General features: G+C 46.4%; 1 protein-coding gene across 1 annotated transcript in view; it reads left to right on the forward strand.

Moving 5' to 3' along the window:
* The window catches only part of Col6a3 (collagen type VI alpha 3 chain), a 79,973-nt gene that overhangs the window by 47,695 nt on the left and 16,717 nt on the right, over positions 1-15,561 (forward strand). The window contains exons 16-35 of the mRNA XM_041649992.1: positions 358-411; positions 1,222-1,293; positions 1,910-1,936; positions 2,037-2,081; positions 2,190-2,243; positions 3,109-3,171; positions 3,734-3,799; positions 4,102-4,155; positions 6,617-6,652; positions 7,143-7,205; positions 7,910-7,972; positions 8,189-8,251; positions 11,196-11,258; positions 11,956-12,006; positions 12,146-12,181; positions 12,628-12,690; positions 13,651-13,713; positions 15,252-15,284; positions 15,367-15,403; positions 15,511-15,522. Of these exons, the coding sequence (XP_041505926.1) occupies positions 358-411; positions 1,222-1,293; positions 1,910-1,936; positions 2,037-2,081; positions 2,190-2,243; positions 3,109-3,171; positions 3,734-3,799; positions 4,102-4,155; positions 6,617-6,652; positions 7,143-7,205; positions 7,910-7,972; positions 8,189-8,251; positions 11,196-11,258; positions 11,956-12,006; positions 12,146-12,181; positions 12,628-12,690; positions 13,651-13,713; positions 15,252-15,284; positions 15,367-15,403; positions 15,511-15,522 (1,018 nt within the window). The remainder of the gene's footprint in view (positions 1-357; positions 412-1,221; positions 1,294-1,909; positions 1,937-2,036; positions 2,082-2,189; positions 2,244-3,108; positions 3,172-3,733; positions 3,800-4,101; positions 4,156-6,616; positions 6,653-7,142; positions 7,206-7,909; positions 7,973-8,188; positions 8,252-11,195; positions 11,259-11,955; positions 12,007-12,145; positions 12,182-12,627; positions 12,691-13,650; positions 13,714-15,251; positions 15,285-15,366; positions 15,404-15,510; positions 15,523-15,561) is intronic.

A 15,561-nucleotide genomic window follows, 5' to 3' on the forward strand; every position in this document is an offset into this window, starting at 1 on the left:
CAAGCACCTGACACATTCCTCTCTTCCACTAGTTGGGAGAATCTGCTCTTCGACACCTGGATTTGTTTTTAAAACATCTTGAAAAACCCGTGCCTACCCACTGGCAGCCTCATGATGTGGGTCAGTGGGACGCTTAGTGCTTGCCTTGAAGGAGTGCCACCAGCTCTCTTGGTGAAGAAAGAGTCTGAGCCATTCTGATGGAAAGAGCCATCACTGAGGATTGGGTGGGCGGCACTCTCAGCTCTGCCCACTGTCCTACTGCCCTGCTGGGTGTCAGAACAGCCCCACCCAGTGACAGGACCACTGAGATGCTTTATGTGGAACACAGGTGACTTCATTTCGTGTGCTTTATTTCAGGGTATCTCTGGGGAAGACGGCTACCGAGGCTACCCTGGTGACGAAGGTGGACCCGTGAGTAAAAGCTACCCTTTCCCTCAAGTTTTCCCTGGCTCCTGTTCTTCTCTAGGTGGGACTGCACAGTAGTGTTTGTCTGGTGGCCAGGGCCTTTCTAATTTAGAGGAAGGCGATTTCCTAACTTATTTAACCATTTTCCTAGCATTTTTGTGCTATGAACAGGGAGAGTCTTTGGGTGTGGTTTGCAGAGTGGAAGAAGGTTAGACAGAGGGCCACCAAGTATGGTGTGCCCAGTGTCCACTTACACGAATAGGAGCAAAAAGTGGTGGTAAGCATCCCTAATCCCAGCTTTTGAGAGGCCGAGGCAGGGGGATGATGGGCAGCCTGAGCAATTATGTAGCAAGACTTTGGCAAGTCTGAGAGGCTTCAGGACCTTAGGTAGGACAAGGTCCATCTCTGGGATATGGGACGGAGAGACTCCAGAGGCCTCCAAGTGTCCAGCCTAGGTAAGTGAGTCAGTGCTGGCCCTGTTGCCATGGGACAGCTAGAAACCTTGACAATATAGAGGAATAGTCAGGGGGAAAGAACATCTATGGGACCCAGCATCCATACTGGGTATCAGGATCACTGATATTCAACCAGTCAGGCAGTAGCCCCTGGACGTTGCTACCATCCCAGAGCTTATCCCCCCCCCCCCCAAAGTTGTGAGTCCTTGCTCAGCCAGGAGCTTGGAACTAAGGATGTTGTGGCACAGATAGCCTGGTTATAGTGAAGTCCTCCTCATGCTGCGTGCCATTCTCTGAGACAGAGTTAGAAGAGACACCAGACAAAAGAATCCGGCTTGCAAAATGCCTCTTTTCTTTGCAGGGTGAGCGAGGTCCACCTGGTGTGAACGGAACACAAGGTTTCCAGGGCTGCCCAGGCCAGAGAGGAGTCAAGGTACAGTATGGATTTGGGGGTGTAAGAGAGTCAGGGTAGTGCATGAAGGAAGGGATCCAACCTCTCCATGTGCCTTGAAGAGGGAGGGTTGCAGGCTGGGGTTTTCTCCATTCTCAGTGCCCAGTAGCTCTGCACTGGGTGTGTCAGGAGCCCAGAGCAGAGGCTATGGCTGGAAGGGAGCCTGAGTGTTTCCTGTAGAAACGTTTAGCAGCCAGGAGTCAGTTGGGAGGTACAAGAGGCTACAGGGAGGAACAGAAAGGGGTGCAGCCATGAACTGCATAGGATTCCAGGGTAGGCTGCTTGCAGCCATGGAGAGCAGGGGTGGAAGGGAAGGGCTTGCACACTGAAGTCATGAAGCTGGCCTTCTGTCTGCGGATTCACCTCTCCTTTCCGGAGATGAATCCCACCCAAGTGTTCACCTCTAGGCAAATTCACTTTACCACACCCTACTTGGCAGTGAGAGAGGAAGCCAGAATACACGTTTAATATAGAACCCTCAGAGCCGGGGGCTTTTGGACGTAGGCATGGGGGTGGGGGGTGGGGGTCGTCCTTTGGCTTCTGTACTGAGGGACTGGCTCTGTGTCACTCGTGTTTCCTTTGTCCCCGTCCCTTCCAGGGTTCTCGAGGATTCCCAGGAGAGAAGGTAGTAAAGTTTGTTTGTTTTAATGAAAATACCCCGATACTTCTTACTTTCCCTTGATGGGATAACTCATTCCACTCTCTGTCTGCCTCTTTCTTCCCAGGGTGAACTGGGAGAGATTGGCTTGGATGGTCTGGATGGTGAAGAGGTGAGCGACTTGACTTCCCAAGGACCTCTATTCATGAGGTCCAAGTTTCTAGCACCCGAGTCCCTAGGAGCCATCACATCACGTGACCCTCTCTCATTGCCTTTACAGGGAGACAAGGGGTTACCTGGTTCATCTGGAGAAAAGGGGAGTCCCGGAAGAAGGGTAGGTATCCCTTTATCTCACTGTTCCCTGGGGCAAGGGAAGACATAACACCGTCTCCAAGGACCAGCTAGTATTCTTCCCAAGGATTTGCCTCTAGATGTATGAATGATGTCCCCTCTCAATGGTAACATCCTATATGCTATGTCCTTGTTGGAAAGCATGTTCCACAGGGTGGAGAATGAGTTTGTTCTGTTACAAATGAATTCCCAAAGCCTGGTACTGAGTGGCTCCCCAGGAAACCTTTGTGGACTAACCAAACTCATCAGAAATATTTTGGTGTTATTTGGGAGCTAAAGAGATGGCTGAGTGGTTAAAACCATACCCTAATCTTACAGAGGACCCTAGCTCAGTTTCTAGCACTCAGGTTGGATGTTTTACTACTGCTTTTAACTTCTACTCCAGGGAATATGATGCCCCCTGCTGACCTCTGCAGACACTGCACTCAGGTGCACGCATACACAGACACATATACATACTTATAAAGAAAATGTACCTTAGAAGTGACTTTTTCTAGCCTCATGCTAAGTAGGAAGTAGCAACAGGTGTTATAGTGAGACTAACAAAATGGGAAATGTGATTTTGACGAATGATCTAGAGTCTAATGTATGGCATGAGGTTATAATTAATAAACACTGCCATATTAGAGATTCTGCTTAGAATAGGAAACATCAGTTGCTTTGATCACAGAAACAAAGCATTTGATTGGGACAATAGATACAATCGCTTCCTTCACCATAGCAACCATGCCACACCTGTGTATGTCTCATGCCATCATGTCATAGATCTCAAATCCTCGCTAAAATGCCTGTCAAAAAATTCCACCAGAAATTTCTAGTTTTTAACTTTCATTGTGTGGTTGGTCTAGGGTGACAAAGGACCCAAAGGAGACAAAGGAGAGAGAGGAGATGTTGGGATTCGAGGTGACCCGGTAAGGTGGAGTCTCTATTGTGGATGTCTGGTGGTGGGGGGGGGGGGAGGAAGCTTATGGAAGAAGAAAGGAGTGGCTTACATTTTGAAATTGCTTTAAAACGTGTTGATCAAATTTATCCTTCCCTTTCAATTTTGGGGGTCGTTGGAGATGATATATTTCCATTGCAGGCATTGGCAAGTCACTTGGTAGCTGCATGTCCCAGAGTCTTCCTAAGATGCCCTCTGGACACTTTGCGCTTGCCTTAGAAAATGAACCAATGTAGTTCTTGGTATTCCATGGCTTTGTAAACCCTTTAAGCTAAGGACCACTGCTGAGACGACCTGTTCTGCAGGTCACCTACCTCTGTGGTAGAGGGAGGAAAGTGAGGCCAAATGTTCTCCTCAGTAGGGAAGGGCTTGTGCTTCCCAGTGGGGACTGTGGTAATCTCTGGATGTTAGCTGGGCAGGGCATAGCTCGGAGGACAGTTTTTGAGAACCTTCCCTTTATGCTGTTACAAAGGATTCCAAGGGCTGCAGCTTTCCTCATGTGGGGCTCATTTTCCAACCCCTGTTGTTTTCAGGGTGACTCAGGACGGGACAGCCAGCAGAGAGGACCCAAAGGAGAGACGGGTGACATTGGCCCCATGGTACAGTGATCCATACCCAGAGACCCCTGTGCTCAGGGCAGAAAACTGACTCTCGTGTCCTTCGCCCCTCACTAACTGCAACCCCCATGACCTGCAGAGTCTGTGAGACCAGCAGCGTTGTTCCCCAAAGCCTGAATTTTTCTAAGAGTACCTGGAGCTCTGTCCTGCAGTCAACAAACCCCTCCCCTGGAAGTGGACCTCGCCCCCGCCGCTCCCCCTCCAGTGGCTCCAGCACCATACTCTGGGGTGCAATGTTCTTCTCTGCTGTTGAGAATCTCACCCATTTTTTGTTCCCCTTCCAGGGTCTCCCAGGCAGAGATGGTGTCCCAGGAAGTCCAGGAGACCCCGGGAAGGATGTGAGTATCCTAGGATGCTGTGCACTGCCAGGCTGCTCGGTGGCAAGAGATTGTTACAGTATGTCTGGTGCTGTGATATGGAGCAGTTCCTTACTGAGGGGATAGAGCCATTCCTGAAATCATCTCTGTTTTATACTGTACAGACACAGTGCAAAAAATAAGACAATTTGCATCCATTTAAAATGAGCAGCGTTTGGCTTTTGGTTTAATGTTGCTGTGCCCCTAGATTGTTTGCTTGGCCAACAGTTCTGGAGGTTTCAGGGAGGCCCCACAACATAGCATAGGGCCTTCACGCCTTCACAGAGCATAGCTAGCAAGGGCCTCCATGCTTGTCCTCCCACGGTGGAAAGGCAGAAAGCAAGAGGTGAGTCCTTCGGGCGAATTTGTTGCTTATAGAAAGTTTTCATTCTCACTTTCCTCTGTCACCCGTTGCTTCTCCTTCCCTCAGTCTTTCCCCCCTCCTTCAGCCCCTTTTCTTTCCTTTCATAGAAAACACTAAATACTTAAATGAAAAAAAGCTCTTTGCTGTTTTCAAGTATTTGGTCAACTCTTACCTGCCAAGTAGCTAAAGCATGCAAACAGAAATGGCAACGCTGGCGGCTGAGGGCACAGGGGACGGAGGCTGAAGGAGCAGGTACTTGGGTGCTGCTCACACCAGGAAAGCAGGTGCAGTGTGGTTTAGCACATTGTATTTTCGATTCAGTTCTGGAATGTGTGTGGCTGAATAGCTCATTGCACACCCAGCCACTGAAAAAAGGTGGAAGCCAAGGTAAAGTCAGTCACTGTTAGGAAGCCACGTGACAGCTTCCGGGGTCCAGGTGAGCAGAGAGCAGGGTCCTGGTAGCTGGGAGAAGAGGAATCCCACCTGAGAAGGAAGAAGTGGCCAGGAGGTCACAGTCCTCAGGGGAGTTCTGGAATTTAGTAGTGGTGTGTGTGTGTGTGTGTGTGTGTGTGTGTGTGTGTGTGTGTAAGAGGGGGCTGGGCAGCTAAGGACAGGATCCCCAGCATAGCTGGGCCCAGCAGCTGACAGTCACAGGGAGTTTCTGAGGCACAGGGCTTTCCAGAGGGGGGACTCCCTTGCCCTCAAATGGCTTCCAAGTTTCTAAAACAAAAATATTGAATTATTGCCTTTAAAAGAAGTTTGGACATTTTAGACTGGAGAGCTAGCTCCGTCGGCCAAACGCTTACCCATACAGGCTTGTGAACTTGAACTTGAAAGTAGAAATGTAAAGTCTGGGTGTGGTGATGAATTAATGTGAGTGAGCGATGCGGAGACAAGGGCTGTTGCCATCAGTGTTAGAAACCCAGCTCCCAAAACGGTTTTGGAGCGTGACTGGAAGTCCAGTGGGGATACGGTCATGTGGGGGTACGGTCATGTGGGGGTACGGTCATGTGGGGGTACGGTCATGTGGAGGTACGGTCGTGCTCACTACTATGTGTGAGGTGAGGCAGAAACTCCTGCCGGAATCCAGGGCCTCTTTTAGTGTCAATTTAGGGGCTCCCTAAGTAGCAGGGGATGGAACACAGTAAGTTTACCTCAGGGTGAGGACCAACAGAGAGGCCTTCTGCTTTGCCAAACACAGACCAAGATGGGCTCCATGGAGTCGGAGCACGCTTCAGCTGCCTCCTCTGGCCTCTGCAGGCTGCCAGGGAGCAATGAAACCCCGTTTCTGGTGGAAGAACATGCTTCTTAGGGAGGAGCAGGGCTGGATTGCTACTCTAGGCAGACAGGAGTGGCCTTCACATTCACACTGACCCAAGGAAGGAGGACAGAACCGTAGTGACTACAGAACGGCTACTGTGGCTTCTGGGACTGACCCCCTCCCTGGGGGTGGAGAATGTGGCTTCTAGCTTGGCTAAGCCCTGGCCTTGCAAAGATAACCTAATACAGCCACAGATCCCTTCCCCCCACCCTCCACTGGATCAGTCTTGAGGTGGGGAATCTTTGGGTTCTTCTGCAGGGAGCCTCCATTTTTTAAAACTAAGGTTCACCCCTGGAACATCCAGGGAGAAGCTGCCAAGACACGAGCCCCACTTGCAGGTTCAAATGTGTGCACCGGGGTTGCTCTTGTTGCATTTGGCCAGGAGGGTTGAGAATCCGGGACTCCCTTTGCCGCAGTGAAATCCCAGCTTTGCTAAGTTAGGGCCATGGGCAGGTTGGAATGCCTGCTTCTCATTCTTCTCTGGGAACTGGCTGGGATTCTGCAGCCAGAAGCCATTATTTTCCTTGGCAGGTCAGGAGTCAATCCCAAACTTCCACTGGAGTAACAAGCAGGCGCGGCATAGAAGTAGAACCTGGTGGAGATGGGGGAGGAAGAGAGGAAGGAAGGTCTCAGTGGGAGCTTGCCAGCCTTCTAGACACGGGCTAATTTATGGCATGGAGTTTGCGTTAGAATGGATACATGTGTTAGGGTTCCGTATCCCCCACCACCTCCTCAAAGTCATATGGCTTCTCCCGCAGGGTGGCTTTGGCCGAAGGGGACCTGCAGGAGCTAAGGTGAGCCGCTGGACTGGATCTGCATGTCTCTGGTCTCTCTGTCACCCAATTCCCCAGGAGACTCCTGGACATTGTCAGTCCAGGAATTAAGCTATTCTCCCTGGCCAACGGCTTACAAAGCGTCTGCCTTCCTCCCCATCATTGTCTCAAGCTCAACCTCGTCTACAGTAGAAGGGTTTTCATGTGATCTCCAGAGCGGGTGGAAGGAAGGGAAATGACTGACAGATGAAGTTCTGGGCAGCCCTCTGCCAGGCACGCCCATGTGTCTGGCCTGCTTTTTTTATACCTGTGCCAGAGAGGATTCAATCCGAAAAATCCTTATTTCTCAAATTTGCCCTGTGGAACAGGCAGGTAACAATTGTGTAGGCTCAGAGAGACAGCTGCTGCCCTATGAGTAGGTTCTTGCCCTTACTGTCATCAGCTGTCTGTACCCATTTCTCAGTCTGGAACAGAGAGCTGGGGTTATTTACCTGCTTGTCTTGTCTCCAAGGGCAACAGGGGCGGTCCTGGCCAGCCAGGCTTCGAAGGAGAGCAGGGTACCAGAGGCTCACAGGTCAGTACCCTGGCATGAACTTCCCCAGAGACCCTTGTCCTTTTGTTTTAAATTGAGGTGATGGTCACTTAAGACATATTCGACCTTTACGGACAATTCCACAGCATTTAGACTGTTCGCCGTATTGCGAAATAATTTTGAAATGTTTTATTATCTCCAAAGGAGGCGTTGTACAGTCACCCCCTCCCTATTGCTCTCCACCTTCATTGCCCTCTACCCTATTAACCCCCACCTGTTACCTTTCACCTTTGTCATTCCCCACCCATCTCCCCTCATCCTTATAGACCCCCACGCCTGTCACCCTAACTCCCGCCACTGTCAACGCTTGTCACCCTTCACCCCTATTGCCCCCACCTCTGTCACCCACCCCCTGATGCCTCCACCTCTGGCCAACACTGGTCTTCCTGTGTCATGGATTTGCCTATTCTGGATATTTTGTATAAATGGAATCGCTTGATAGTTGGACTTTTATGTTGGGCTTCTTTCACTTATTACAGTTTCTTCCTGAACTTCAGACATGTTCTAGCACATGCCAAAATTTTATTCCTTTCAATGGCTGAATAATATTCCACCACACGGATGAGGAACCATTTTTCCATTTATTGATTGTTTAGCATTTGGGTCGTGACCACTTGTTGGTTCCTGAGAATTCATAGGATCTCACAGGCTCAGCTCAAGATGTGACATGGCCTTTTTCTCCCTAGGGCCCTCCTGGTCCCACTGGTCCCCCAGGCTTGATTGGAGAACAAGGAATTTCTGGACCTCGGGTAAGCATCTAAGTGTGACCACCAGAGTGTGTGTTGGCTGGTGGAGCTGATGCAGGACTGGCTGACTGTGTGGAGTCTGCAGAAACTGCTCTGTGACTCTCGGGCGCTTGGGGTCTGTGGGTGAGACAGCTCACCTGTGACTTCGGACAGGGGACAGCCAGGTTCCTTGGTCTGGGCAGCTGATGCTTCATGTACACCCCTCTCCTTGCCTTACAGGGAAGCGGAGGTACTGCTGGAGTTCCTGGAGAACGTGGCAGAACTGGCCCACTGGGGAGGAAGGTTTGTCTGGAGGACAGTAGCTCTTGCTTAGTGATGGAGGCCTGTGCTGAACTGGATGCTGCTGCCTGCCTGCTGCCTGTCTCCCTTGACTCTTTGCATGACCCCTGTGCTTCAGTTATCACAAGCACAGGTACCCTGCCCTGACTTTCCCCACTGAATGTTACAGTTCCTGGTGGTGCACACCTTTAATCCTAGAACTCAGGAGATAGAGGCTGGTGAATCTCTGTGAATTTGAAACCAGCTTGGTCTAAATAGTGAGTTCTATGACAGCTAGGACTATATATAGTGGTCTCAAAACATCCAGCCAAAATGAAAAAAAAGAAGTTAGATATGTAGCCACTTGTGGTGGCTCATGCCTACAATCTCAGCACTTGGTGAGAATGTAGGGCAGGAATATTACTGTAAGTTTCAAGCCAGAGTATTCTACATAGTGAGATCATGCAAAAAAAGCAAATATAGTAATAGTATTTTGTTTTTTATTTAAAAGTTTAAAAGATTTTTCAAGATGTATGTATGTATGTGTATTATCTATCTATCTATCTATCTATGTATCATCTATCTATCTATCTATCTATCAATCTATGTATCATCTATCTATCTATCTATGTATCATCTATCTATCTATCTATCAATCTATGTATCATCTATCTATCTATCAATCTATGTATCATCTATCTATCTATCTATCTATCTATCTATCTATGTATCATCTATCTATCTATCTATCTATGTATCATCTATCTATCTATCTATCAATCTATGTATCATCTATCTATCTATCTATCTATCTATCTATCTATCTATGTATCATCTATCTATCTATCTATCTATCTATCAATCAATCTATGTATCATCTATCTATCTATCTATCTATCTATCTATGTATCATCTATCTATCTATCTATCTATCTATGTATCATCTATCTATCTATCTATCTATCTATGTATCATCTATCTATCTATCTATCTATCAATCTATGTATCATCTATCTATCTATCTATCTATCTATCTATCTATGTATCATCTATCTATCTATCTATCTATCTATCAATCTATGTATCATCTATCTATCTATCTATCTATCAATGTATCTATCTATCTATCTATCTATCTATGTATCATCTATCTATCTATCTATCTATCTATCTATCTATCTATCTATCTATGTATCATCTATCTATCTATCTATCAATCTATGTATCATCTATCTATCTATCTATCAATCTATGTATCATCTATCTATCTATCTATCAATCTATGTATCATCTATCTATCTATCTATGTATCATCTATCTATCTATCTATCTATCTATCTATGTATCATCTATCTATCTATCTATCTATCTATCAATCTATGTATCATCTATCTATCTATCTATGTATCATCTATCTATCTATCTATCTATCTATCAATCTATGTATCATCTATCTATCTATCTATCTATCTATCAATCTATGTATCTATCTATCTATCTATCTATGTATCATCTATCTATCTATCTATCTATCTATCTATGTATCATCTATCTATCTATCTATCAATCTATGTATCATCTATCTATCTATCTATCTATCAATCTATGTATCATCTATCTATCTATCTATCTATCTATCTATCAATCTATGTATCATCTATCTATCTATCTATCTATCTATCTATGTATCATCTATCTATCTATCTATCAATCTATGTATCATCTATCTATCTATCTATCAATCTATGTATCATCTATCTATCTATCTATCTATCTATCTATGTATCATCTATCTATCTATGTATCATCTATCTATCTATCAATCTATGTATCATCTATCTATCTATCTATCTATCTATCTATGTATCATCTATCTATCTATCTATCTATCTATCTATCAATCAATCTATGTATCATCTATCTATCTATCTATCTATGTATCATCTATCTATCTATCTATCTATCTATCTATCTATCTATGTATCATCTATCTATCTATCTATCTATGTATCATCTATCTATCTATCTATCAATCTATGTATCATCTATCTATCTATCTATCTATCTATGTATCATCTATCTATCTATCTATCAATCTATGTATCATCTATCTATCTATCTATCTATCTATCTATCAATCTATGTATCTATCTATCTATCTATCTATCTATCTATGTATCATCTATCTATCTATCTATCTATCTATCTATCTATGTATCATCTATCTATCTATCTATCTATCAATCTATGTATCATCTATCTATCTATCTATCAATCTATGTATCTATCTATCTATCTATCTATCTATCTATCTATCATCTCTCTCTCATGAGTGTGCTGGTGCACTGCACACACCGCAGTGGGGTGTGGAAGTCATTGGACAATTTGGTTGGATTTGCTTTTCTTGCTCTACCACATGGAATTCCGGTTTGAACTCAGGCTGTTGGACTAGACAAAAGCACTTGCTTTTTTTTCCCCAGCCCCTACACTTAGCATTTTAAAGTTATGGATGTAACAGTACCTATTAATTTAATACATACATATAATGATAAGGTCAGAGAAACGGTCATTTCTTTGTCTTGGGACCCTTGACACTCTCTCTTCTGGTTGACATATACAATAAATTGTTCTAAACTCCAGTCATCCCACAGCGCCCACTAGAACATCCCACTCTTACCTAACTGCATGCTGGTACCTGTTACTCATTTGTGCTCTGTTCCTCCCCCCTCCGTCCCTACTGGTAATGGGTCTCCACTCTCTCATGATGCTTTACCCATTGTCGTTTCTTGCATGAAACAGCATGTGACCCTTGTCTTGCTGTGTCTGGGTTACTACAATGAAAAAGAAATCTCATGGAAACCTAAAAGGTGAACTATGAGGCACTTCCCAGTACAACACTACCCCCGACATCAGGACAGTAATTGTGGGACTCGGGTCCCCAGGAGTCATCCTTTCTTCCCCTGTATAGGGTGAGCCAGGAGAGCCAGGGCCGAAGGGAGGCATCGGGAACCGTGGACCCCGTGGGGAGACGGTAAGGCCACTGATCGTGCTGGTAGGTGCAGAAAGCCGGGACCCAGAGAGGCTTGTTGTGGCCCCTGCTTGACTTAATGGGAATGTGGTTGAAAATTGTGAAAGCTGCTCATTGCAAAGTGGGTTTTGTTTCATTGGCAGCTTTATGAATGGAAAATAAATCTATAGGTGGTTGGGAGGTTTTCTAAAAAGAGCCACTCTTCTTGAAGGGCCAGCCAGCAGATGATTAGAATCCTAGGCTTTAAAGTACCGTTATGTCTTTCCAACACATTCCTCTTGTTGTGGAACAACTAACGTGTTCGCTCTGAGTGCCTCACGTGGTGTGGGCACAGGCCTGGGGACACGGAGCCCTGAAGAGGGCTGTCTGGAATGGGTAGCAGGGTGACATGAAGGCCTTGGGGACTGGAGATTAGGACATAAGCACAGAAGACTCTGGCGGTCCTAGCGGTCAAGGTCACCATTCCTGCTCTGAAGGAGCCTCATAGATAAATGGTCACATAGATCTGAGCGTCTCTATGGACATGACCTTGCCCACACCTGTGGAGGAGGGCACAGGGATAGAGGGCCTCCTTCTCTTGGCCTCTGGTCCAAAACCATTCATGCACACCCCCTCCACTGGGGGTGGGGATGGCATGGCATGGTGGTTGTGAGGTGCCTGGTGCAATGGCTTGCAATTACATTCTCTCTGTTCCCCTTAGGGAGATGACGGGAGAGACGGGGTTGGCAGCGAAGGACGGAGAGGCAAAAAAGTATGTATCTGCGGAGGCTCCTGAGGAAACCCCTGTTGTTGAGAGTCACCAACAGTGGCTTCTCCCATCTTGTATGAAAATTGATTTTAGATGGCTTTAAGTTGGGACCCAGTACTGAGGCATTTACTCTCTTTTACAGGGAGAAAGAGGATTCCCTGGGTATCCAGGACCAAAGGTGAGCGCCCTAGGTGATGGAGCACAAACATTGCTGTGGATAAGCCTGGGTTTTCCCATGAGTTGAAGTTGATATTTCAGCTTTCCTCGTGGGTCAGCCACTTAAGGGCCACACTGGGAAAGTCCCTGCGCTCTCTGAGATGCTCCCTCTTGTATGAATGGAGGCGGCAGTGCTCAGTGCTCACTGTCCATAGTGCTTGAAATTATGTGCACAGTGGAAGAACTGGGGACCTGTAAATGCCATAACCCCTGTGGCAGTAACACCAGTGATGAAATAAATCTAGGTCCTGCCAATGGCACCAATACATTGGAGCCATTTGTAGAAGCGAACCTGTGAACTATTTGGAAAGTATGGTCCAGACACCCTGTTGGAGTTCTGCCCCAGGGACTCTCAGCAGGACCTTCTGGTGCAGACCTTGATGGCTCTCTTCTTGGCTCTCTTCCCAGGGTACTCCTGGTGAGCCAGGGGCTGATGGACCACCAGGACCCAAAGGCATCAGAGGCCGAAGGGTAAGTACACCCATGTCTGACTGGATGGGAATGAGCAGGTTCATGGCAATGGGATGGGATGCTGAGCCTTTAAAAGGCCATCCTATTTTTTCTCAGCCTGATCAGGGACAACAGAGGTGGTAGAAGGAAACTTCAAGCATCAAACCAGTGCCCTCACGGCCCATCATAGCTGTGTTCTGCTGTCTTCCTTCAGCAGTGTCCCATTGGGGGAGGCCCTGACAGCCCTTTCTATAGCATGTCTCAAAAGTCACTAGCGCACACATTACCCCAGCATGGTTCCAGGGAGGCTTAGGTGCCAGGCTGGATGACATCAGTCTTCATAGTCCCATCTGGCTATGTCTGTTCAGATGTGACAGAACAGGGCTTAATGGGGGTGCAGGCTGCTCAGAAAGCCTGCAGCATCCTAGGTGAGTCATGCCTGGGCTATGGGCTCTTCATTCCCTGATTTCTGAGACACTTCTTACTTTAGCTACTATTGCTTCTGAATTTTTCTCTTCAATGATCATTCATCTACCCTCCTAACATTGGATGGAATCTTAATTCATGGTCCAGATATAGATATAAGCTACTAATAGTTGTTTGTAGCCTAAATATAGTTAATAACAATAGCTACCCAGTTAATTTGACCATGAAGACAGTCAGTCTTGATCCTTTTGAAACAATGGGCTAGTGGTGTTCATGACCAGTTATCTGATTGGCAGGGACTAATTATCTTGGACACTCAGAAGAATTTTAGTGATGGTTTGGGACAATCTTCTATCTTACCCAAACCTGCCAGAGTGTAAATTGTGGAGGCTCAAGGAAGCTCTTTGGGGTCATTTGTCCTTTACCCCTGAAGTTTGGAGACAATTGAGCCCTGTTGAAGTGAGAGACTTCTCAAAGGAGAAGCTTGGAATGGATCCCTCCTACCACCCTTCCACCTACAGGGACTAAGAATGTTCCATCTTCTACCTCCTTTAGGGAAATTCAGGACCTCCAGGGATAGTTGGACAGAAGGGAGACCCTGGCTACCCAGGACCATCTGTAAGTATCCATCCAGTTCCTAACAAGTCGGTAGGTGGAAGGAAGGGTGATGGGCATGTCTGAGCTCTGAAAACTTCCGATCATCTTTCAGTCTCAAAAATGCTCCCTGCGCTTGTGTGACTATCTGTTCATTAAACTTCTTCCTTTCTGATATCACGGTGGAGAAAAGTACATTTGAGTTCCGAAATATTGCAGTTTGAAAATGTCTTATAGGAGCTGGGAATGTATCTCAGTGGCAAAGCATGTGCCTGTTATGGCTTTTATCCCTAGAACCATAAACAAGAAAACAAAACCATGTTTTTTGTAGTACTAGGAACTGAACCCAAGGCCCCGTTCATAGCAGGCAAGCTGTCGGTCTACCACTGAGCTCTAAATTTGTTTTATGTGCTTCTCCGCAGCCTTTGTAATCTCTCTCTCTCTTAGTTTGTTTGGAGAGAGCAAGTTGCAGTACGTTTGCGTGCATCTTGTAGAAGTTGCACAAGTTGCACAATTAGACCAAATCTGGCTTTGGGGAACACTTGCTGTGGCTATAAAATTCCCAAGGGAGCCACTGACTCATTGTTTAGAATCCATCAGTCATGCTTTCCCCAGGGCCAAGAAGGGACCTTTGTGACTGATACTACTGTTTCCATGTTTGGTTTGTCCCTCTATTGAAATGCATGAGGTTCAAGGAAGAATGAACAAGATGAACCAGGAGCTGGCCAAGCTTCCTAGAGGGAAACTCTGAGGGACTGGGTTGCTTGAAGCCAAGGGATGAAGGTTGAGTCTGGGAATATAATGGTTGCAAGACGGAGGAGTGACGCACTTAATTGGGTGGCTCACAGTTATTTCAGGTTAATAGCCAAAAGTAACTGCTTCAGGGAAAGCCAGCCAAGTAGCCTGCAAAGCTTGACCATCAGGTTGACCAAACACAGGGACAAAGAGGGCAGTCATGAGTCGGTCTCTGGAGCCTAAGTGTAGAATCCTGCAGAGATGGGGTACTTTCAACATGGAGGGGACCATGTGGGGATCCCTTACCTTCGCTTCTCCAGGGACCGGGCTGTGCAGAATGTGCCTGGTAGAGAAGCTGTGTTCTCAGGAGAAGCTGTGCTTGTTGCTAAGGGCAGTTAAGAGGGGCCCACATGGTTATGGTTAGATTCACGAGTTATTTAGATGAACAGTGAACTTCCAAGTGTGATGGGTGCTTCTTCAAACCCCGCTCACTTCCCAGGGAGAACACTTGGTCTTCAAAAGTGGCTTTCTTCTACTCAAACAATGAAATCGATTTTAGATGGCGAGGCTGCAGAAGCTCAAGGCTATGTGCAGTGTCTTTTGCTTCCCATCATGATCCTATGGCTAACAAGTGACCTTTTGTTTTTTTTTTTTTTCTCTTTATTATGGTTCTTAACACAGCCCATTGGGTTTCCTCTGCTGTTTCCATCAGTGTACATATCATGACTTGATTGTGCTTGCCCCCTCCTCATTAGTCCCCCTCCCCTCTAATTCCACACCGTAAGCATCTGCTTCCTCTCTCAGATTGTCCTTGCTTGGTTTTGCAGGGTCACAAGGGCAACCGAGGCGACTCTGTTGATGTAAGTAGAGAGTGTCCAGAGTGAACTATTGTCTTGCACGCCTGTCACCTGCCCTCTCTAACACTCTCTTTTTCCTTCCAAGCAATGTGCCCTCATCCAGAATATCAAAGACAAATGCCGTAAGTATTCACTCTTCTCTTGCCTATGGCACATCATGTTTTTATGCTTGGCATTTTTAACCAACAGACCTGACTTTCATCTTTTCTTCTCCTTTTTTCCTTTGTAGCTTGTTGCTATGGTGAGTTTTAGTAATTTCGCATCCTTCTGAAGAGAGACG

This window comes from Microtus oregoni, unplaced genomic scaffold, assembly GCF_018167655.1.
Source record: "Microtus oregoni isolate MIOR12 unplaced genomic scaffold, Mior012 000004F_ref0000308, whole genome shotgun sequence".
Taxonomy (NCBI): domain Eukaryota; kingdom Metazoa; phylum Chordata; class Mammalia; order Rodentia; family Cricetidae; genus Microtus; species Microtus oregoni.